The sequence below is a fragment of the Calonectris borealis genome, chromosome 4 (genome assembly GCF_964195595.1).
Source record: "Calonectris borealis chromosome 4, bCalBor7.hap1.2, whole genome shotgun sequence".
Taxonomy (NCBI): Eukaryota; Metazoa; Chordata; class Aves; order Procellariiformes; family Procellariidae; genus Calonectris; species Calonectris borealis.
Window position 1 is genome coordinate 20,277,536 of NC_134315.1, and position 23,382 is coordinate 20,300,917.

At 42.3% G+C, this 23,382-nt stretch overlaps 1 protein-coding gene across 2 annotated transcripts in view; it reads right to left on the bottom strand.

The window, feature by feature from the left end:
* The window catches only part of PPARGC1A (PPARG coactivator 1 alpha), a 382,417-nt gene that overhangs the window by 43,633 nt on the left and 315,402 nt on the right, over nucleotides 1-23,382 (bottom strand). For both annotated transcript variants that reach the window (XM_075148865.1, XM_075148866.1), the window contains exon 2: nucleotides 18,596-18,775. In XM_075148865.1, the coding sequence (XP_075004966.1) occupies nucleotides 18,596-18,775 (180 nt within the window). The remainder of the gene's footprint in view (nucleotides 1-18,595; nucleotides 18,776-23,382) is intronic.

Consider the following 23,382-nt stretch of genomic DNA (forward strand, 5'->3'; position numbering starts at 1 on the left):
AAATCCTGTTTAAGGGACATTTCTGGGGGCAGAAGGCTGGAGCTACTATTGTTAATCCAGGCAGCACGACCTCTGTTTCTAACTATTTCAGACAGAGGACAGGATACTGTGCTTAAGTCTTGCTCAGCTGGCTGAGAGGAGCGGCTCGGACCACTCATGTTTAGGTAGCAATAAAATCCTGTTTTGTGTAAACGTATGTAAGGATCACACACCGTCAGAGAAAGAGGGGGAGAAAAGAAAAGAGAGAGAGAAAGGGGAAAGAGAGAAGAAAGTAAAAACGGTTGCACTTCATCCTATAAACTCGGGGGAGGGGGGGAATCCTAGTATTTCCAATAAAAAAGAGCTATGTGTAAGTGAATAATATTGCCAAGTTTTATCCACCTGAAGCACTCCAAACCACCAGTGTGCAATGAGCACCACAGTGTTTTACAGCTGCATACAGCCTTGCCCCCTGTTTCGACAGCAAAGGGTGCCCCGAGCCCGAGTGCCGGCGGCACAGGGAGCATAACGCCGACCCCAGCTTGACTCTCCCTTGGATTAGAGCAGCACAAACCAAGCGTCACCCGGCAAAGTCAATAGTGTTAAACCAGGACAGATTAAGTGTAAGTGAGAAGCAAATCAGGCCCTTTATGTCTGCCCTTCCTTCCCCAGAAAATACTAAATACGTTCCGTTTTCCTCAGACGCATCGGTACCAATAGCCTAAACTGCCCTGATTGGGTTTCACTGGTGGCAATGCAAGGATGTTTATTTCCATTAGGCTGGGTCTATAAAATCCTCCTTTCATTCCTGCGCTTCTACGATTTCCAAACAGCAAAGCCTGACATTTTGGTCTCTGACAAGCAACGCTTTATATTGGGATGTTTGAAAAAAAAATCTATACGAAGAAAGCTCTTAAGACAAGATAGGCTGAGTGTTTTCACCACAAATGGTTTGTTTTAGCTATCTCTCTGCCTCCTGTAAGACGGAAATCAGACAGCTTACTGGCTTAGCTTGCTAGGCCAGGTTAAAGGGATGCAATGCTGAAAGGCTCTTACAGAAGCTTACCCTTGGACTAAAAATAGCAGGCACTAGAGAATTATCTTAAATACTACCAAACTTGTTCTGCACTGTGAATGCAGATAACTGTAATATGTTTCCATTTTTGGTAGTTTTAGAGCTTTTTTAAGTTATGCTCACTTTAGCTGACTATTTAATTAGTTTCTGATTCTATTTGCCACTTTTTCTCTCAGAGATATAGCCTGAGGGGTACTTTGCCTATGAATCATTTGTATTTAGCAGCGTTGCTATTGTTAACATCTAATGAGCTGTTGGATTTGCCAAACACTCGGTATAGGTACAAACGCTTCTTTGAAATATAAATGTTTAACACATAGCAAATAGCAAATCAAAAGATACTCTAAACGCCGCATCCTCATTCTCTCATTGCATGGATCATCAAAAGACAGTAAAAATAAAAATCTGCTTTATTACATTTAATTCTGAAGTTCCAAAATGCGTATCTGAGCGAGACATTTTTAGCTCACTGCCCAGGACTTTAGAAGAAAACTAAATGAGTTTTGGTACCGTAAGAGGACTCGCACATATGGGCAAGGCTCCATGGTCTGACACGGTTCACTGCCAGCTGAACTGTGGAGCTATCAGTGTTTTCTTTGGGGTAAAACTGCAAAACCCTACAGTCTTTAATGAAGCTACCTCATCTTTAAAACATAAAAAATGAGCTTCTTTTTTTTCAAGGCTACAAGCAGTTCTCTTTAAGTGGTCTTAAGCAGGATACCTGTTCATCTGCTCCTCATTGAAAACCATGACAAGATATCAAAACAAAGAAATTCCAAAGCAAAGCACAAATGTTCTCAGTCCTTACATACATTTTACTCTTGCTGCAGCCAGTCTGAAAGACATCACCACAGAAATCAGTCATTCAGTGTAACATCCCTGCTGCTGTTGTTGCCTCAACTCTCCGCACTTCTGCAGATAACACCGTTATGGGTACTCGCTGTACGAGCTCAGATCGGGAACATCACAGGATTCAAGTAGCAAGTGCCTCCGCACACCGATTCCTGCCCACTGCCTTCCACACGACGTCCCAGGTACTACACCAGTCTTGGCACCTGGATGATTGCCGTAACAAGAGTACCAGATGGAAACTGATTCAGGCACGTATTTTAGCATGTTTTCCAGTATTTTTTCCTTCCCTGATTTTACTGCAACTTTTTAGTATGAGTCACTTTTAATATAATTTAAAACCCCCACCTTGAGTAAGGCCAACTTCTAGAGACAAATTCTGGGCAAGGTCAAGCTAAAACCCAACCATGCAGCTGAACAGAAGTTCCTTCCCTTATTGGGCAGGCATTGCATCCGACTGCCGGGGAGCTGGCAGAGCCTGTTCTCTCAGACACAATTTTTCTTTGACTCTTTTTTCAAGGTGAGAAATGTTTTCACTCTTAAATAGTGGTGGAATTCACAGATTCCCTCACCAGATATATACCCAGTGCCTTTATAAGCTCACACATAGAGGCATAACCTAGCCACATGTCTTGCAACTGCCATTAAAAACCTCCATACGTCTTCATTTGGGAAGCAAGTTTTCTTTTTGAGTCAGGAGTTAAGTTCACAGTCTCTCTGTCAAATAAACAACATGTCTATTGTCACCTGGCTGCTGAGCAAGCCCTGTCTTTGAAAATACGCACTCAGTGATTTTAGCCATCTATTTCTCAGCCCTTCCCTCCGCAGTCACGCAGCAAAAATAATGCTCTGTCTTCATTAAGATGATTAACATTACTATCCATCTCCCGCAATTTAAATTTCTCCTGGTTTAGTGTTACTCTAGCACTACCAAGACAACAGCGCTATTGCACCGAAAGACCTCCAGTCACATCGTAAGGGAAAGTATCTGCAGAAAGTATTCACAGTTCAAACAGACAAGACCAAGAAAGGAGGATTCTAATCCTCACTTTATAGCAGGGATTTGATACGCAGAGATTAATCAACTTCTCCAGGCCAGAGAGCGCCCATGGGCACGGTGGAGGGCAGGGCTCCAACCAGCAACACCAATCTCCCCTTCCAAGAAGGGGACAACATTTCATAGATGCCAACAGTGCACACAGTTGCTGACCCAAAGCACTTGCAGCCGAGATTCCAGTTGACAGAAGAGGACTCGAAAATGGTTGTCAAGAGCAACATAATTTAGGGGAGGGTCATTTTGTGCATTCATGGAACTTGGTGATTTTGCCATTTTTTGTACAGAAAAAGTCCCCATATTTGCTCACTTATTACTGGCATTCCAGAATGGAGTTCTCCAGAGAAAGTTAACACGGAGACAGCAGTGAATGGCCACAACAGAACGAGGGTAGCGTGTCAGATGTACCTCCACACCGGAAAGCCCCAGGATGACGTAGCAGATGTTAGGGAGAATATCAGTGCGCTACAGCAAAAGAGACAAGTTTGGACCAGTGGGAAGGAGTGCAGTCATGACTGAGTTCAAAAGTGAGCACGGAGACCATCTAGATTAACACAAAAAGCTGGGGCAACCCCCCAAAACACAGGAGGAAGAGGCTATAATATAACAGCAATTCAGCAGGCATCTTGGAGAAACAAATGGTCCACAAAACGTATTGTTTGAGTGGGGCCTTCTCTTTGCATAACTTACTTCGGGAAGTTAAAAGCCAGAAAACATCCAAAGCCGGTTGGCTAAGTCATTACCTGTACAGATAGTCACATAGATAGCTTTGCCCCAAGGAAAGATAAGCAGGAGAAAGTGAACTAAGGGTTCAGCAGAGCTTCATCTCAAAGATTCCCAAATTACTATAAGAAAAGTAGGAAAATATTTTACTTTAGAATTTGGATGGTACTTGGAAACAAAAATATTCACAAAAGCAACCCCTGTTCATCCCCACCAGGCTGCCGTGACAGCAGCTTTATTGCACGTGGGCCCCAAGGAGCAGAGCCCACGAGAGGGCAGTGCATGGGGTGTCTGCAATATCTGACCACCTTCCAGACAGAAAAAGAGAGAAAAAAAGCTGTTGTGTTGCTGCCCCCCTTTTTGCTGTATACTTTTCCATTCTTTTCTTTGCTAGTGAAGAGACTACACTTTCTGGCTATAGTAATAGCTCAAGATCAGGGATCTGCTGTTAGGGACCTTCTGAGCCGAAGTGACAGCCTGAGACGTGGCACTCGTTTGTGGACTTTTGTAAGACTGTCATCCACCACAGCCTGCAAAGGTCGTCACAAAGTCTGTAGGAAGTCAGGCAGCAGTCATGGAAGAAGAAAGTGTCTTTGGCACAGGATCAGGCACAAAATACTTTCTCAAAGGCATTTGTGGGATATCAGGCAGAGTGAATTGGAATTAGGATGAGGAATTGTGCCATTAACGCCAGCAACAGATTAAGTCCTGATGATTTTCCTTATATAAGGTGGGAGAAGACAGGCTAAATATTGTGTGTTTATTGAAGCAAGAAGGTTAGAGGTAAGATATAATCTAACCAAATCATGGAATGCAATTTGGGAAGATACTCAAGAGTTACAGAGTCTGAATTAGCAGGTTTGTCTAATACCTACAGGTACAATTACATCCTGTAATGCAAAACAATTATTGGATTCCAGAGAGGGAGAACATCAGGTGAAGTAGCCCTGATCCTTCATTAGTTGAGTAGCATTTAGGACCAGAAAGGACAGCTGCACATATCCAAAGGTACAAGTATTCAAGAAGCAGGAGGTAGACATCTCTAGGAATTTTGGAGTGTACAAATTTGGCACTGGGAGACACATCTTCTTTGCACAGAAACAATTCAGATGGATCCAAACATTTAAATAGCAGTCAGCAGTATTTTGTAGGTTTTCATTCCAAGTCTATGAGCATTTTGACTCCTTTGCCTTTGAAAACAAGCATGTTATTACGCCACACTATTGTTCTGCCATCTTCCTCACACACACAGTGATTTTGCTAAGGCCTCTCCCATGAGAAAGGGCTGGCTTACCAGTTAGCAGTTTCAAAGTTAAAAAAAAGATACCATTTTAGAACTGAACAGAGCTCTCGCAATGAAAACTGAAGCCATGCAAAATTTGACCAATTTCTCATCTTAAAGCCTCTCAAGAGAACCTCGGCTAACTTGTGCATGGTTCCTACGTGAAATGCAGAAGTTTGCAATGAAATCTGCTTTTCTTTTTTGAGATCATCCACACTCAACTCTTAGATATGACTCTCTAGGGGCAACAGTGGTGAGGACTAATGTGGACTACCTCCAAATCCTGGCAACTTTGATTTTCACAAAGATTTGAATTCTTTTTTTAATTGGGAATATACCAGTATGGTTAGGGAGGGATTCTAAAGAAATAACAGCACATGATGAGTCTTGATCGGAAATGACTAGAGAATGTAATGCAGTTCTGGACAATACATTTGAGGGATGTCTTTATAAGAGCTCTTTTAAAGACTGATTTTGGGGAGGAATTGGGAAAACCTAGCCGCTCTGTTAAAAGGGATAGAAGGGCAATGAGTTCTGCTTCTGCTGACTCAGTGAAGCACATTTGTCATTCAAAGACAAATTAGAAAAGGGCATGGATCGTGCTACATAGATGTTCAGTCTCAGTTATCAGCCAGGTACAGGCAGCTTCCAATGCATCTACCTCCAAGTGCATCTGAAAAAAAAGGCAATCTCTTTTGGTGGATGTGGACAGAACGTCTTTGTCAAAATTTCAGTTTGAGCAAATACTGCAAAGCGGTTTAGCACAGGGAGGATTTGTCCCCGCAGAAATTGACACAAATTCCTTTAGGACAGGGGCAGCCACCCCAACCGCATAGGTGGGATTGCCAGCAGATAGAATTAGGAAAACTGGAAGATAACACTGTGGCCTAATGTAAACTCTTAAATCTGCTGTAAACAGAGCGGTAGCACTGGCACACAATAAAACTGGTATCTGTCATTGCACTCCCAGAAGCAGGTGTAGGGAAGGACAAGAGACATGAGTGCATTTTTGTTCATCCCTATGAATTCTGGTGAGGGAAAAAAGCAAACTGACAGAAGCTGTGGCAAATAGCTCACGTTATAGTGATAGAGGGCAAGCTGCAATGATGGTGTAGGAGGGAATAATGGGAGATCAAGTGGAAGGGTCCAGGTTGAGGTTCCTGCTAAACGCGTGGTGCAACTTGGAGTAACAGGCTGGAGAAGGCAGCATTCCTGGATGTTTCAAGCTGGACTGACAGAAAAGCCCAGTACCCACAAAAGCCATTTTCTAAAAAGTTTCTGACACGGCTGCTGGGCCAAGGCACATCTTTAAGAATATATATACACAATTTTCAAAAACACGGTTTAGGAAATAGGAACTATTATAGGTTGAAGTTTAGGGATAGGTCTTTTTCCTATTTTAGCTTTGGGTCTAAAAATTGAAGTTTCCCAAGTCTAATCTTGTGAGAGATCCAGAAAGAGAACCACCACCTACATACAGCATGGGGCTGCCCCTAACAAGCCTTCTTGGGTCCAGATGGGGTCCACAGAGAGGCAGTTCAAGTGCATCTGGATTGTGTTCACAGAGCTGCCAGTGGGAGTGGGGTGTAAGGCGATGCTGATGGTCCAGCAGAGAATTAGCCCGCCATGGCTATTATACGTCTGACCATACTGGACTTGAACTGACTCAGTGTGGAGACCCTAACATAATTCCTGCTCCCTGGCATTCTGGGGAAGCTCCCCGGACAATCGCAGCAGAGCGCAGCTTCTTGGACACCATTTAGATCGGTACAGGACACAGCCTGTACACCCAACCCTTCCCAACCCAGATCTGAAAACACAATACAGAGACACCAACTAATTCTGCAGGAATCTGCTTGGTATATCATGGTCAGCTCTAGCCAGAGCTCATAACCCAGTAGGATCCCAACTGACTCTTCCAGATTTACGCCAGCGTCCCTCTATCATTTTCCCTGTGTTCCTGCAGGAGGGGTTTGCCCTCTCTCAGAACAGAGCCTAGGAGAAAGATTGATATTGAGCAAAAGCTAATAAACCCACTCACAGCACCTGTCAGCACTATGCAGGGACACACTTATGGCCTTGCAAGAGGTAGTCCTGATCTGGCCGTAAGAGCTAACCAGTCCTGTCTGACTAGTTAAAAAGGCAGCAGAGCATCTTCCAAATCACAGTATTTCTTAGCTTCCTAGTCTTTTGGGGGTTTTGTTTGTCTGGTTTTTTAATTTTTTAAATTTAATTCTTCTTCTTCTTAGGTCTGGAGATAAACAAGTCTCCATGTTGGGACGTACTACTTAAGGCAGCTTCTCCCCAGGTTTGGTAGTCTCAAATCATGTTGACACAACTGCAACTTCAAGCTAGCATCTCCTAGCTGTGTTGTAGGTTAGAACTCCATTCCCTGAGTGGGGCAAGATCAGCAGGCTGTAACCTCCTCCAGCTGGCCGGGAGGAAGAGGAGCCCGGTTAGACAGCAGTGCTCCCGGGCCTCTACAGGAAGAATAACTTGAGTTTATCTTCACTCACAAGCCCCAAGGACCAGCTCTTTTCTTCTTTCACTACCTTTGCTCCTTCCAAGGACTTCAAAGTGCACACCATAAACCAGGGATGGGCTGGTCACTAGCACATACAAACAGACTATCCCCCTGCTACAGGGTTTTTAGGGATTACCATGAGACAAGTAAATAAAGACTGTGTTTAGTACCTGGGGAAAAAAGAGAAAGAAAAAAAAAAAAGAGTATATGGCCCAGCATCACAGCCAAGGAACCTGGTATGCCAGCTACTAAAAGGCCACATGTAAGTACTACAACTAACCTTAATTCATGGGATGAGGTTTTCAGGAGGGTTAGGTATCCAGTGACAATGTTTAAAAAGTAAATGCACGGAGAAGTAATGTGCCACCAGAACTGTAACAAAAAGATTGCAGAGAAAGTTATGCCTTATGGATGATTTAGCAGTATCATAGATAGCGCAGGCTCCAGCAAAAAGAGTGAAATCATCCCTATCTTCCCATTTGTCGGCAGAATTTTAACAAGGGGCTCCTGGGAGCTCTTGGGGGCTCTTCCATGGCTCAACAGACAAATTAACTCATCAAAGGGAAGGTAGGGATGATTAACTAACAAGAGCCCCCTCCAGCCCATCACTGGCACATGGTTATTTCACCCAGATGGTGTTCACCTACCTGAAACTGGTAATGACAGTCTCGGATCGGATTTACAGAAAAACATAGATAATAAGGTGCTGCAAGAGTGACATGATAGGAGTTATTGGTCTGTGATGCTCTAGACTGTGCCAGAGGCAGCAGAGCTGTTTTGTAATGTTAGCCTCTGTTTTGTAATGTTATCCTCTCCACCCGAGAGATTTCCTGCTGCAAATGGGAGACGGTCTCCAGAGAGGCATTTGACCTGACCCTTCCTATACGAGAGTGGGATCAACAGCAAAGAAAATGACAAGAGATGGCAACACTCCCATCACATACAAGCAGAAGCAGTTTGACACCCTCTCACTGGAAATGGATGAATGTCTCTGTAGTGTTAAGGACTGTGCGATATTTTCTTATGCCTTAGAAAAAATACCCACAAGTTTTTCTGGCTTTTCTCCAGATGCAATTGAGGTGACAATTGGTAACGTTTTGTCTGATATCTTCATAGTAGCGTGAAGAGTGCTTGTTAGGCTTCTAAGGACAGTCAATAGAGCCAAGAAAATCCACACCAGTCCTGGTGGGGGGAAAAAAGTAAAGCAAACACAAAATCAGAAAAAGAATTTCAAAAATGCATAAGTTTCCCCTAGACAGGTAGAAATAAAAGCCTTTTGTGCATGGCTGGAGGGTCAAATGCCTTACAGGACACATCCAACCAGATGTCAGTAAGCATGCACTTAGGATTTTGTTTATTAAAATAATATTAAAATAATTGCATAGGCATCCTTTTTTACCTGACAACTTTAAGATTTCACTAGTCCGACAACAAGCCTGTGAAAATGGACAAGCTAAGGACCTGTGGAAGCTAAGACTAGCCCAAGAGGTAGGTTTCCTTACATGAAAATTTGACATGAAAACTGAGGCCAGACTGAGAACACTCTTGCCTACCACCCATCTTCCTCTGAAAACTAGGATTTGGCCATGATGGGCTTCTTGCTATGTACAGACATGTCTCCTGAAGAATACACAGCTGCTGAAGATATAATGTAAGGTTTTCCAAATGGGATCAGGAACTCATTACCAGTCCTAATAAAGTGTCATTTTAAGGGGGGAGAAGCAGGAGCAGAGGAACACAGAAATGATTCCTCAGCTTCCTGCTCTAGGTGGCCCTGCCTGAGCAGGTGGGGTTGGACCAAATGACCTTCCGAGGTCCCTTCCCACTTCAACCGTTCTGTGATTCTGCAAAGCCCTCCACTGCTCCAAGTCCGTTCTTCATCCTTTAGCAGCCACTCTGTCACCTGCACTACCTGGCTGCCCACACCTCACCAACAAGCCCTCCTGAAGTGGAGACAACAGACCCAAGGTCCTCTTCACTCAGTCTCAACCCACAGGGCCTGGTAGAGTGGAGCACATTATAACTAGATGCAGCTAGTCAACTAATGAATATTTAAAAAAAAAAAATCCTGAATACTAGAAGACACTTAAAACTGTCATCATACCTGCTTTTCACTTAGGGTCACTGACTGCTCTGTGGAAACGTGCAGCATTCTCACCAAAGTCAAAATCCCAGTGAGAAGTCTCACTTCCATAACATTTATTACCTGTGCTCTCTGATGCAGTTCCTGAATCATTATGTCACTGTTTAAACAGCAACTTGGTAGAACAACAATTGTTTTTTTCACAAAGGTTTAGGAGTACTTTCAGAAACAAATTTGAGTTCCCTCCAGGAGAAACTACCATTCTAGGAGAAAACTCCCATTGTTTCTTCCAGCAGCTCATGGGGAAGCAGAACGTTCCTCCGACCAAACCAATCCTCCAGATAACCATTATCACCACCTCCTTGCAAGTAGTCTCTTGGGTGAGAAACAAGTCTTCCACCCAATCTCTCTATTTTCAGGCAAGCATATCTCCTGAAGAAGAGATTTGCAGTTCATCAGACCACTTGACGGACTGCCCCTCCAAATCCCCATGAAGATTTAATATCGCTGAGGCCTCAAGGAGCAGATGTGGCAGCAGACAGAAGTGTAGAGGTGTAGGAAGTTCCCTCTGCCCGTTTGACAGCTCTAACCCTGTAACGTGCTTGGAAGGGATAATCTCCTGAACTTCATGTGATGAGCTAGATGGCTGTGAGCAGCTCAGGCAACTCAAAGCTGTCATAAATCAAAAAGCCAACAACACTTGCCCAAGGCTGCCACTGTGGCTCCTCACAGAAAATACTCTGTCCTTCTGATTATCATCTTAGTGATTAGAAGTACCCATTATGGACCAGCACCCCATTGTGTTACTCACAGTAAAGCCCAAAAGCACAGACGTATGTGAGGAAATGGAAGAATGATGCCAGTGCATCACACAGCTCAGGCTTCATGATAACACCAAAATCTCAACAGGTTTTGGTTTTGTGCTTTCATAAACAAACCCAGTGATTGCTGCATGTGGTAAAAAGCAAACTCCAATCATGGCCCTTCAGACTCATCACCACCACAAAGTGCTAATTAATTTCTCAATCATTACGAAGCAAGGCTGTTGCTCTGTTGTGTTCGAACGGAAAACTCAGCCAAAGCCACCAACTACGCGTTGCAAAGGGGCTGATTTCCACCGAGACCTGAAACCAGCCTCCATGGCTGAGCGTGCGTGCAGACACAGTCAGATCCCTGTGCGTGCCCATGCCGCAGTCCGTCACTTGCAAACACAGGCATTAGGATGCCATATGCACCTCCACAAAGCTACCGAAATAAAAACCAGACACTGGAGAAAAAAAGGCCCAAAAAGCTGGCAGGGGGCACTCCTCCAGAAAGGCTGCAAGTTTCTGGTGCATCTGAGTATTGACGACTGCAGTAGAACAAGACTTACAAGTGGATAAGTTTTCACAGACAAACATACACACACACACTCTTCCTTGCATTTTTTCTGCTCATGGGGAAAAAAAATGTTCGGCATGATTCAATACCAAAATTTCTCCCTGCAACAAATTTGCTCCGTGCAATTTCCTGCTCCTGACCTACACATGCACAATAGGTTAGCGACAAGAAGAAAAAAAAATTCCTAAATTAAGCCTCACTATGATTTTATCCTTCTTTAATGGCATGGGCCTGAGTTAATGTTAAGTGGGATGGGGCAGCAGGGAAAGAGCATACCAGGGTTAAGATGGAGCATTTAGTAGCAATTAGCAATGATGCACAGTGCAAAAATAGCAACAATAAAAAAAAAAAGAAAAGAGGTTACACTAGAAATAAAACCATTAAGGGAAATAAATTTAAAAGTTTAGCCAATTAGCATTTGTCTAAGAAAGGCAAACTTTCTGTTGCTGTTGTTAAACAAACAAAAAGAAGAAAAAACCAAAAAAATCTTATCAGAAATATTTACTTCACACTAGCAATGTCTCCGTGAGTGTTTTTCTAACAAAAGACAGAGCCGCTGTCCCACTTTTTTGTGACCCTCTCTGCAGTTCTAGGGAGAAAATATTTAGTTCAACATTATCGTAAGCTAGAATATGGCTCTATTTATGTGACAAGTTGACAACATACAATTTCATGCTTGTTGAACTGATCTGTGTTATATATTCACTGCGAGTATTATGAAGCCTCACCATTATAAATATGAAACAGTATACACTTATTCAAAATAACTCCAGCAGTAGCAATTTATAGCTCAGTTGTTTGTGTGCTTATGAAGTCCAAATGCCACCTTAAGAAGCTGCATCTCGCTAAAACAGATGTGGAGTGTGACTGTGACCAAAGTGGATTTAAGTTGACCTCTGTGAAAGGAGGCTATTACATTTTTGTCTGTACAGCAGCTGACACCAGTTTGTATTTAGATATGTAGCCAGTGGGAACACAGTGTAACACGGTGTCCTCAAGGGCTGGTTTTAACACAGGCCAAGACATTCGTCTAATGACCTAATTAGCTTACTACTGTTCTGGTGAGTGTTAGTCTTCCCTCTTGCAAAAAGGACAGGTGCTCAGCAGAGCAAAGGAGCAAAGACATGGCGAGTATCTCAAGCCATGGCTGCTCCAGGTGAAATATCTCCTTAATGGGACTGCGAAGGGGATCGGTTGCATTTTCTTGATCGTGCGCCTGAGGAATGGTCTTGGTGGTCTCATACATCAAACAATAAGCTCTCAAAGCAATTGTGTTTGCTCATTTGGGACTTCTTTCCTGCCTGAAGGTTTCAACCAACATGCAAGGTTCTTGCATTAAAACAGAGACGCGTTTAGACAGTTTGTAGTTTGTCCAAGCAGGAAAGAAAAGGGAGCAGCAGCACACCTTGCTAACAGAATATACAGAGCATTTGCATAAACTCTTCCCAATTACATAGCAGCTGGTTTGAGTAAAATAAATTCCACTTACTGCTTGAGCCTTTTTAAATGTCAGCATAGCTAGTTATGGATTATAGTTTACATACATCATCCCCATAGATGTGATATTATTGTGCTGGTCTCTGATTTAGTAGATGCAGAAACCTGAGTCAGGCCAAAGACACTGGAAAAGGTAATGCATTCGAACACACAGGAAATGTAACATTGCTCCGTTAGGAATATAAAAATTCTGGCACTTTTGCGCAGCCTCCACTATTTTCTTTCCCTGGAACGGAGGGTCTTTCTCCTAGTCTCACAAGCGGTTTTCATGATACATTGTTACCTTCTATTGTTCTTACAAAGTTTTCTATCCCAAATCTGCATCTTTTGCCTTTTATGTTTATTGTTGTATTAAACCTACAATGTTGTCTGTTTCCCTACTAAATCTATCCTATACATTCATTTCTCTAGGACCTCAGTAGTTCTTATCTGTTGGTTTTTATGATCTCTTATGAACTGCTAGGAATAGCAATTTGCAGCACTGTTTTTCAGTCATCTCAGCCTGAACTCAGCCTTCCCCTTTTCTGTCATACAGCGATACTCTCTGCAATGAAATCCCATTTGCTATAGAAGCATTTCATTACAGGATGCATTTTAGAGGCGCACAAGTTCCCAAGTACCCTACGTGTGCTTATCATGTAAAACATTCAATGTGTATGAATCTGAATTTCAAAAAACCTACTTACTAGAGCAGGAAACTACATATCGATATGAGATGGTCCTGTGCTACCTTCAGATTCACCGATATGCTGCCCGCTCTACGTTACTGTCCAGAGCTATTTAGTTTGTGCTTTCTGAGGACTCAGAGATGCTGCTATGCCGTTCACACAACCTCAGTTCTTCTAAGCACTTTGGTGAGCTTTATTCTGCCATTATACCATCTAGAACATTAAACACAATGTTTAAGTTCTATGTTAAATCACAATCAGTTCCTATTAACTGTTCCAAGCTCCTCATTTTTATCAACAGTTACTTTATTAAATCCTTAATAATATAGATGGAATAGTTAGTTAATTTGTGTGTTGAGCCATGGATGTTAATTTGTAAACATAATAACATACTGCAATCATTTGCATAATAGCATTTTAATCTTTTTAGTAAAAGCTGTAATTCCCTACAAAGTACGCTGCAGTAGAAACTAAGTGACTATTGGTAATAATAAAAAAGGCCTTAAAATTCTGATCCTATTATAGTGTTGGAACATACCCAAACTGCTACCATAATCTCTGAAATGTTACTGTTCTCTGATTTAGGTGTCTGTGTCAAGAATAAAAATGAAGTATAACTGGTAGCAGTAGACTATTTCCTAAATGTAATTTAGTATTCACTAAGCACTAGCACTTTGCAAATAGCTCTGAGGCTTTCCTTCAAAGTTCAGAGCTCTAGTTATGCATATTGTGTGAGGTACACCATGCAGCTCACCTCCAGCCTCTGTTGTGCTGAATAGATGGCTATGATAAATCATGCTGATTTGGCACTGAAGGGCATCAGCCATCAAGGATTTGACTACTATGTCTTTTTTTCCCTGAGATTATATCTCCTTGAACTGCCTGCCCTGGGCTACTAGTTTTGGAGAAAATTAAAAAGTGGAAAAAATGCTAGGGTAGGCCAGTACGGAAAGTCTATATAGGCTCAGCTCTCTGGAAACCCATTAACACCAGTCACAAGACTGGCAAAGAAAACATTGGTGGTTGTTTAAAAGTCAGGCCAAGTCATTTTACGCAAGATCTGGTAATTCATTAATCAATCTGGCTGCAAACCTTGAATGAATAACCTGAAATAGTGAAAGAGACTGGCAGCACCACAGAACATGAGGGAGTTTATAATCTGAACCAATGCAAATTACCCTGGTGATGTTTAAGGCTCCCCTCTACCCCCATCATCTTCCTGATGCAAACCCTTCCAAATAAATAAGAAATCATTTATCTCCATGAATTTCCCTGCTGCCAGGGGCAAGACAGTATGCATTTCATTGTGCATCTCTTTCTCTCCCCACATTCTCATTGCTTGTAATACAGCATTTTTTGGCAGCCTACAATAAAACATAGTAGCCTATTTAGGCTTTCCAAATACATGGCACATAGCACAGTCTTGAAAAGTAACCTGGGCTACACCTATGCAAAACAATTAAAAATAAAGTCATCAAATACATTGAGCATCTCTCTGGAATACTGCATTATGTAAATAAATGAAATCCACAAAAGGGCAAGCAATGTGGGTTTTCTGAAGTCTTTTTAAAGGCTAAAAGAAGTGTTTTGCCAAGTATGAGAATACCACACTTACAAATCTTTATGATTTTACACAATTTCATTATACTTTAAAGGGTTATTGCCTATCTATGGGCTACATTTTCTCTTAACATCAGTTGAGGTATTTGTAAGCAATGCCAACAAAGAGATATATTCACCGTAGATATCTTCTCTCTCCATAATGCTAGGCATGGGTCATAAATAATTTTAAATATGACTAACCTTACATGATAGGGTACGGTATATTTGAAGAAGCCTCAGGGGACAACAGTTTTCACGAACAAAAAGCCTTCTCACTCGTGCCACATTAAGTTGTATGGTTGTTCACATTTCCATATAGCATTGGCTTTGAGAACAAAAAACTTATCATTCTGATTTTCTAAAAGTACAAATACTTTTTTTTAAAGTCTAGTTCTTCACAAAAGCAAATAATGAAAGTGAATGATGCAGTGAACCATCTAAATAACTGGTCTTGGATGACTTGTTAACTATTTACTTGCATGAACTTGTGTCAATAGACAGTGCCCTGCGGGGCAAGAACTTCTTCATTTTTTCTTTCCAGTAGTCAGGACAACGGGCAAAGAAAAACAGGTGAAAACCAGAAGTGATTAAGCTGTGAATAGAAAGAAATCAACTAATTCATAATATGCATATGTACACACATTGATAAGAAGAGCCTCCACGCTGGGGCAGACGGTACAGGCTTGATTCAGGACTGGTATCAGTTACACTGGCAGCCGAGTAGAATAACGCAGTGATGAAGCAGGTGCGTCCACAAGATACTGGTGTGTTTTAACACTAGGGTGAAGGCCCGTATCTCATCACACCTAAGCAGATGAGAGCAGGGATTTATACTCAACAGTTACATACTATCTAGACTAATTGGACTTTTGTCTCACTTGGCTCCTGGTTGCGACCATAACTATTCATAAGTTCTAGACCGTGAGACTCCCAGAGCCACTGCTCGGTTCAAGCGAGCTTCCAGGAACACCATTTGCAGAAAATCTGAAAATTCACTTTCTGAAACACAAGCCTTTCTTAAAAAAAAGTGCACCAGCTCGAGACATCCAGGAATTTTGTAAAGGGGTTTTGAACACCAGCCCTCATCTCGACATCGCCACATGTACTGCATTAATACCTTAAAGGAGAGTGTGCTTCACTCAAGGTTAGGTTTGGCAATTAACACTGTACAGCTTGTGCAATTAATGCTGCTCTTGTACTTCCCAACGTTTGTTTGCCATTCTGGTTCTTTCCCTTCCACCTCAAACAGACTGTATTTCTATTTTGGTATGACAAGGCCTCATCTGGAAGCTTAAGTTAGATAAAACATACTACTCCCACGATGATATGAGAGGAAAAAAGAAAAAAAAAAGTAAAAAAAAAGTTATTTTCTTTAAAAAGAAAAGCCAGTGCAGATCAATATGGAAATATCTAGAGATTACCAAATGGGAAACTGCACAAAACTTCCATTCTCTCAGCTAAAACAAATAGTTCCTTGCAGAGTATGTGAGATAGTCTCCGGAGGAAGAAGACATCTTCTTCTGTTCTTGAGCACCCCCAGTTGTCACATTACAGAGCAGCAGAGGCGAGAAGTAGTGCAAGGTATCCAGCTGCACGATGGAGAATGGGGACAGGGTTAATGTATGGGAGGAGAAAATAACTGTTTCATTCCCATCTTCCTAGGCCAAGGAACCAAGAAATGTAAATATAACGCTATGAAGCTGAAAATTAGCTGAAAGCTGTCTAATTTTGCACTGCAGTATTGCAAAATGCTATTAGACACAATTTGTCCCTACAGGTAAGTATGGGCTAAGCTGTGCTGTCAGAGACAGCGATGCAGCCTGCAACTGAAGCCAGTGAGTGCGAGGAAATCCAGGCATTTGCAAAGAGGACAACAGAATTTGCCCGTTAGGAAAGAAGCAGCATATTTCATTTCCAAACTATTATTTCTGACCTATTAGTTGCTGCCTAGATGCATTTCCCTAGCTGCATACCACCTATTTCTTCACACTGAGGCTGCTCATCCTCAGACGCACCCAAACATGCCCGTGAAAGGTTATACATAATGACCAGTACCTCGTGTCACCATCTCCCAATGAGGTTAAGTACAAGCCTATCTGGTTGTCTTGCTGTTTGCAACATGTTTTGATTTTCAGAACGGGAATTGTCTCATATAGGAAGTGACAATTCCTACACAAGGCGTGTAGGGGAATTGTCACTACCTATCCGAGACAATTTTGTACTCGGCAGCTGTGGCCGCCAGTGCAGCCAGGCAACGAGCCTGTGGTCAAGTTCCACTGGTTTTACTGGAATGATTTGTGTGCTTAGAGCTGGTAGATGCTTAATTATATTACTTATCTGGAACTTACACTTTGAAAGTATGCATCTTCAACTGATTTTTCCGAAAGGAAAATGCCTCCACATTTGGCTTTTGATGAATGAGGAAAAATACGTCTCCTCCGTTATAAAAAAGGCAAAGCCACTCTCTACCACGCAGCTGCAAATGTGTCCCCTGCCCCCCTACCACTGACCATCCAAACCTGCACACCAACATGCCGTACCCTGCCCGAGGCAGTACAACTGCAATTCAAGAACAAGACGGGGTTTGGAAACTTTGTAAAACAAGGTGAGGAACATTATACAACTAATGAAAAAATAGGGCCTAAGCACAGGGCTTTGCAGGGCTAATTTCATTTTGATTTGAATAAAACTAATTCCAAGTTACGTGGGTGTAAATGATAGAAATTGACTAGAGAGGACCGGTTTCTGCTATCAATTACACTGGTATAAATCCAGAGTAACTTCATCTGCATCAGGGAGATCACCGTGGGTTGAGAGCTGTATACAAAAAAGAAGAATTTCATTCAGGACATCTTAGGTAAGCATTTTACTATACTGTTTCAGTTAATCTTTTCCAGCCTTTAAACTCCACCGTGATAATTTGGGGCTTCCCCGAGCCAGCGGGCCAGCCGTACTTCCTGGAGCTGCGGTACCTGCTGTGTGAGAGGCAGCACCCGTAGCCTGCTGTTGCACAAGGTCTTCCTGCCAACTAGTCAATTTATTGTCCAATTTCCCAGTCAGTGGACAATCTATGGCATCTCCTATCATCAAGGAGGGAAGGAGGTTAGGGTTCAGGAGCGACACGGCTGCCCCATAACCATGGGGCAGAGAATCATGAAGGCTTTACACCACAAAAGAAAGAAGACCAAAGACAGAGATAAAGAGACCATAACCCTCCTCTCATACACCCTGATCCTCAAGGCAGTATTTTACAGAAAACATTTAAATCTCTCCTACCACCCTTCAACTTTTACTTTAAGACTGCTCTCCGTCGAAAGATATATGAAACATCCCAAACGATGCACTGGCTCCTGAGCTACCGACAGCCCTCACTGCCTTCCCTGCCACATCCACCCTTTTGTGTGCAGAGTGCCTTGCACAGTAGTGATCTGAGTGGTAAAAACCTTTACTAGAAATGCCCCAGCTCCAGCTACCCATCCACTAGCTGCTGTGCTGCACTCTTGCTTCTTGCCAGGGAATGCAAGTGGAAGACGACAAACACGTTTTGACTTTTGTTTTTCTTTGTAGCTGACAACTGTGCAACTCCTCGCCATGACAGCAGCTCTGGGCTCTAGGCTCTCTTTAGTCGTTTCCTTTAAAAAGTAAAAAATTCAATTTAATTTCTTTCAAGACTTTCGCCCCCCTTTCTCCAGATTGCAAGCCTGATTTTGATCACGAGGATTAAAGGCACCAGTCAGAACCCGTTACACACATCACCACTTTTGCGGTCTCTTAACGGGGGGGAGGGAAATAGTAAAACCATTTTCCACCAGGCTAAAAAAAAAAAATGAAAAAGCAAGCAAGGAGTTTGCAACGTGCACTAGTATCGCCTTGCCTTACCTCAAATATATTGGTGGGTTCATTGCTGTACTGATTGGAGATGATCTCTGACTGGTCACTGTACCACTTGAGTCCCCCCAGAAAGCTGTCCGCGTCTAGGTCGTTCACATCGAGTTCGGAGAGGTCAAGTTCTGGGAGATCTGGGCAAAGAGGCTGGTCTTCGCCAACCAGAGCAGCACACTGCAGGAAACAGCAACACAGAAAGAGTTTCATTAATTACCAGGAATCTATTAACTTTAATATCATGTGATAAGGATTAAGCCTCAATTAAGCTATGGCACAGGGTCACTAGAATTGACTTTGTTTTCTGGAAAAAAAACCACTAAGCATTACATCATTGTAAGCTCTACACACGTATGCAAAGGGGAGGGGGAAACAGAAGGGCATAAGCTGCCTTCTCTATCTCATCTCTGTCCAGGGGCAATGACTCTCCTTCTCCTTATACTCTTTGATAACAATTGTGTTCAAAGCTCTATTAAATCCAACAGCAGAGGCCAAAGCATGGCCTTATTCTCCTGCTTCAGAGAGAACCAGTACAGGTAGAAGTTACATATGAATACCTCTGGGCAAGGTCTGTCACGCATTTCCTGATGCATTCAGGTTAAAGAGGCACAGCCTGTTACAGCCTTGAGCCCTGGAGGCTAGCTCAAGCTGGAGACAGTCACACTTTCACTTCTACAGATCCTCACCGTAATTCTGGAGGTCAGTCATGATGGTGGCTACCATATGGGCATAAAAAAGCATGGGTCAGTGATGCTGCTGTGCTCTTTCCCCAATGCACTTGATGCACAGCCACAGCCACCCAGTTACATGTCAGGGTCCGGGCAACCAAAGTGCGTTCTGAAATACCCCTATATTCACCTTTGGGTGACAGGCATAGTTAGTTCACGCAGTCTTTCACCTGCTTGGAGTGAACACGTATATTGTCCCAGTCAGCTTTCTAAGTGTCCCCAGACAGTGGCTGCAGTGAGGGAACCAAATGGGTTTTCCTCCTCTGGCAGCCGCTGATTCAGTAATCCTAATGCAGAGGGTCTGTGAAACATTTTCGTTGAGGTAGTAAACAAAGTCTAGTCTGCATGGATCCTCTTAAGTAGTGCAAGATGTTTTTGTCTCCATGACATAGGATGAGAGTAGTGATAAATACAAATAAACCAGGAATAAGTGTCCTTTTATATGCTAGTATGAAGCTAGATAGGGTATTGACTGACCTACTAAACAAGAAAAAATTATTAACACACATCCACTTTAGCATGGCAATTGAAATGTTAGAATATCCACCAAAACCATTTCCTAATTATGGAAAACACATAGTAACAGCTTGGCAAATAGCGGAGTCCCCGTACGTCAATGCTGCTCGATGAAGCAATTCCTCTTGCACTGTACCACATACCCTTGTAACTCATCTCCGAACATCGACATTGATATGGGTGTACTGCAAAACACACAGAAAGCTGCAAAGGCACCAGGCGCTGAATGGTTAAAAGCCATTTAAAGTCAACTGAGTCTAAGGGCTTCCACCCTAAGTATTTCCAGTATTGTGTTATGGATGGCCAACAGCAGGTCCTCCTTGACTCCTGTCAGTTGACTGGGTGGTTTGAATGATTTCCCAACTTCTATTTGGACTGAAGTCAACCCAGAAAGTGCCACTTTCTGAAGAGAGATCTGTAGGGCACTAACACAGTGTCCATTGATGTGAATTGCTCAATACCGGTTATGTCACTCTCGTAAAGACCGCCTTTACAATAATGCAAGCGAGAGCTGCTGAAGGTGCATTTCATTGAGGTTTTTGTCCCTGGGAATCTCGGAGTGTCTGCAGTGCTGGATGCAGCAGCACAGCCACGAGCGAAGATTTTGTCTGTTGGCACAAAGACTCGGTGCAGCTGGTGCGAGCTATAATTTACCAGACAACTTCTATGTCTACCAGGACACTACGAGATAATCACGGAATAGGCCAAGGGGCAAGGGAGCTGAGAGGCTGCAAAATGAGGCTCTGAAATAGCAGTTGCTTTCCTTCCTATTATTTAAGGGGCTGCAGAACTTTAAGAAGTCAAAACCTCACTTAAGTAATTTTCACTGCACACAATTTTTTATCATTATTTTGGCCATAGGAAAAAAAAAAAACCAAAGAAAAAAACTAGAGAGTTCCCTCTTCTTTAGTGCGAGACACAACCTTCTGGCAGCAATCTTATAATGCAGAGATGACCTTTTTTGATGCTTGGCTGAAATCTCTGATCTCATTAAAGGATAATCTAGTTTTTGACTGAAAAGGTAGATTCTCAGCGTCATTCTCAGGTTTGTGTTGTGGAGGTCAGCAGCTTGTAACTGATGCCGTAGACTTCTAAAGTATCCTGCTGATCTGTTACTGCTTTCGTTTGTAAAAATAGCTTCACTCTGTGAACCACCTACTTAAACATGTTTACTCTTGGTAATCTGCATTTTTAAGTTCCTACAATGGGCTTTTGAAGCAACATAAACAGTTGTATTAAAAAAAAAAAAATCCTGCTCATCGCAGCTTTCATTTGCCTATAGTGACTGCAATGTCACCTAAAAAAAGGTAATTGCTGAAATGAAGTATATATGCTCTCGCCAATGTTGACATGATAATAAAATCAATGTTTCTGAATATGACATTATGCTTCTAATCTGAGACACATTAGTAGCAAGTGTTCCTGTTATTAATTTATATTTGGCCTTTGGATGATGCCAGATTTAACACTCTGAAGTCCTAAAACTGTCCTCATCTGACACGCTGATATTTACTGTTTGCCTATACATCTGTAACAGGTGCAACTGCATTGCTAGCATACATTTTACTGTCTTCCCACCGTTATTTGATATGATAGTTATTCCATAACTATAGTCTTAATTTTATAGTAACATTTAGGAGGATAAAGCAGTCACTAAACACAAAAGGCTAATTACTGTGCGTTATTTCACGCCAACAGACTTTTTTTCTCTTAGTTCAGGCGCAAACAATAAATTAGCTTAACTGCACTGACGATAATGAATCATTATAATTAAGTATAATTCTCCATTAACCTTTTGGACGTTTTTGTGCCTTTGAAGGTAAATCAAAAAAAAAAAAAAAAAAGATGACTGGACTTGTGCCATATTAATTATATTAATGAAAAAATAATCTGCGTTTTATTTTTAACAAGTTTTTCAAACAGCCAAGGGGATGAACTCAGGAAAGAAAGAGAGACTTGACAGACTGTGTGTCATGTGGATTCTCTCTATCAATCTTCGCAACCTTACTGTACACCACCTTCATTAAACTGTGAAGCACTGGGGACACTGATCAGCTACAGTGATGCAGGCCTTTATTAAGCAACACGCCGTCCTGTCATTATGTGAGCGACAATATAATACATTTTACGTTGACAGCAAACATAAATAATTCAGAAATGAAAGCTGCCTCCAGTACCTGCCGCCTGCGATATTTTAGATCAGTAAAGGTGATCCCCCGAGCCAAAGCAGCATGCAGACGCCTGTATTGCTACAGGAAGTGCAATGCAGGAGCACGTTGGCAAAATCCTACCCACAGTTAATCCATCCACCACACAATTAATATTAAGATCAAACCCTTTTTTTTTCTTTTTTTTTTCCCTCTGCACTATGAAAAAGTCATTGACATAAATTATCTATTCTGTTACTAGCTTGAAATTACTGCAGGAACTCTAGTGATTAAAATAAATCTTCAGTATTTCCATATAAGCTGGTTCCTCAATCAGCTCCTAGCAGCATTAGGAATAATACATGATGGAAAAATGAAGCTACGGCAGCTGAGACTCATGCTACAAGCCAGACAACGACCCACAGGATACTCCAGCTACTCAGAAACAATTAGGACTTTGGAGCCAGAAAGTCATCCACTTACAGCCTTGACTCATAATAGCTACAGGACATATGAATTATCGATATCTATTCCACTTTACCAAGAAATCAAAACAAGATAAGAGCAATTACAATATGCAAACAGAAATCAGCGGATACAATGGCACGCTGCAAATATTTAAAACACGACAAAAAGACTTGAGAATCCGCATGCATGCTCCACCAGATAGAAAAAATATACTGGAGAACACAGTACATTTTTACTGTAGATGGGTAGCTCTCTACGGCACGAACATCTTATTTAAAAAGCATCGCCTGTAACCTGGTTTTCTTTCCCCGATGGGAGCATTTTAAGCACTTATTCCAAGCTCGCAGCCAGAGGGTTAGTTCCTTTGAGCGGGTCTGTATTTGGGATTCCTCTCCATGGGGTCCAAAGAAAGTTTGCCTCGCTTCGCAAGTTGCCCGAACTTTCAGGTAACGCTCCATTTTGCCGAATGCAAACATGCAGAAATCCTCAAACCTCACTTTATACTCCAGAGATTACCACGGAGCTGCTTGCCTTTTTTTTTTTTCCCCTTTATGAATTGTAGCCAGCAGAAGCTGTGGATTTGATGTATTGCCGTCTATTTTTACACAAGCAGCAGCGGCGGCGGCAGCGGCAGCAGCAGCAGTTCACACAGTCCTGCATAAACTCTATTCTCACAGTTCATCCTGTTGTCTCTGCTGTACAGTGGGATTTAACCATTTGTTGGACTACTCGGATTGACTGAGAACCCTGCTCTATGGGTCATTAGCTACAGCATCATTATTCCAATACCACAAGAAGCAGGGAAACGTCTCCTTCCAGAAATCTCTTTTAAAAGCATCTAAAGCCAAACAACAGGGTATTCATTCTTGTGTGCGTGTTTGAATTCTGCAGCTGATAAACAGGGAAAAAAACCTTTGACAGAGCA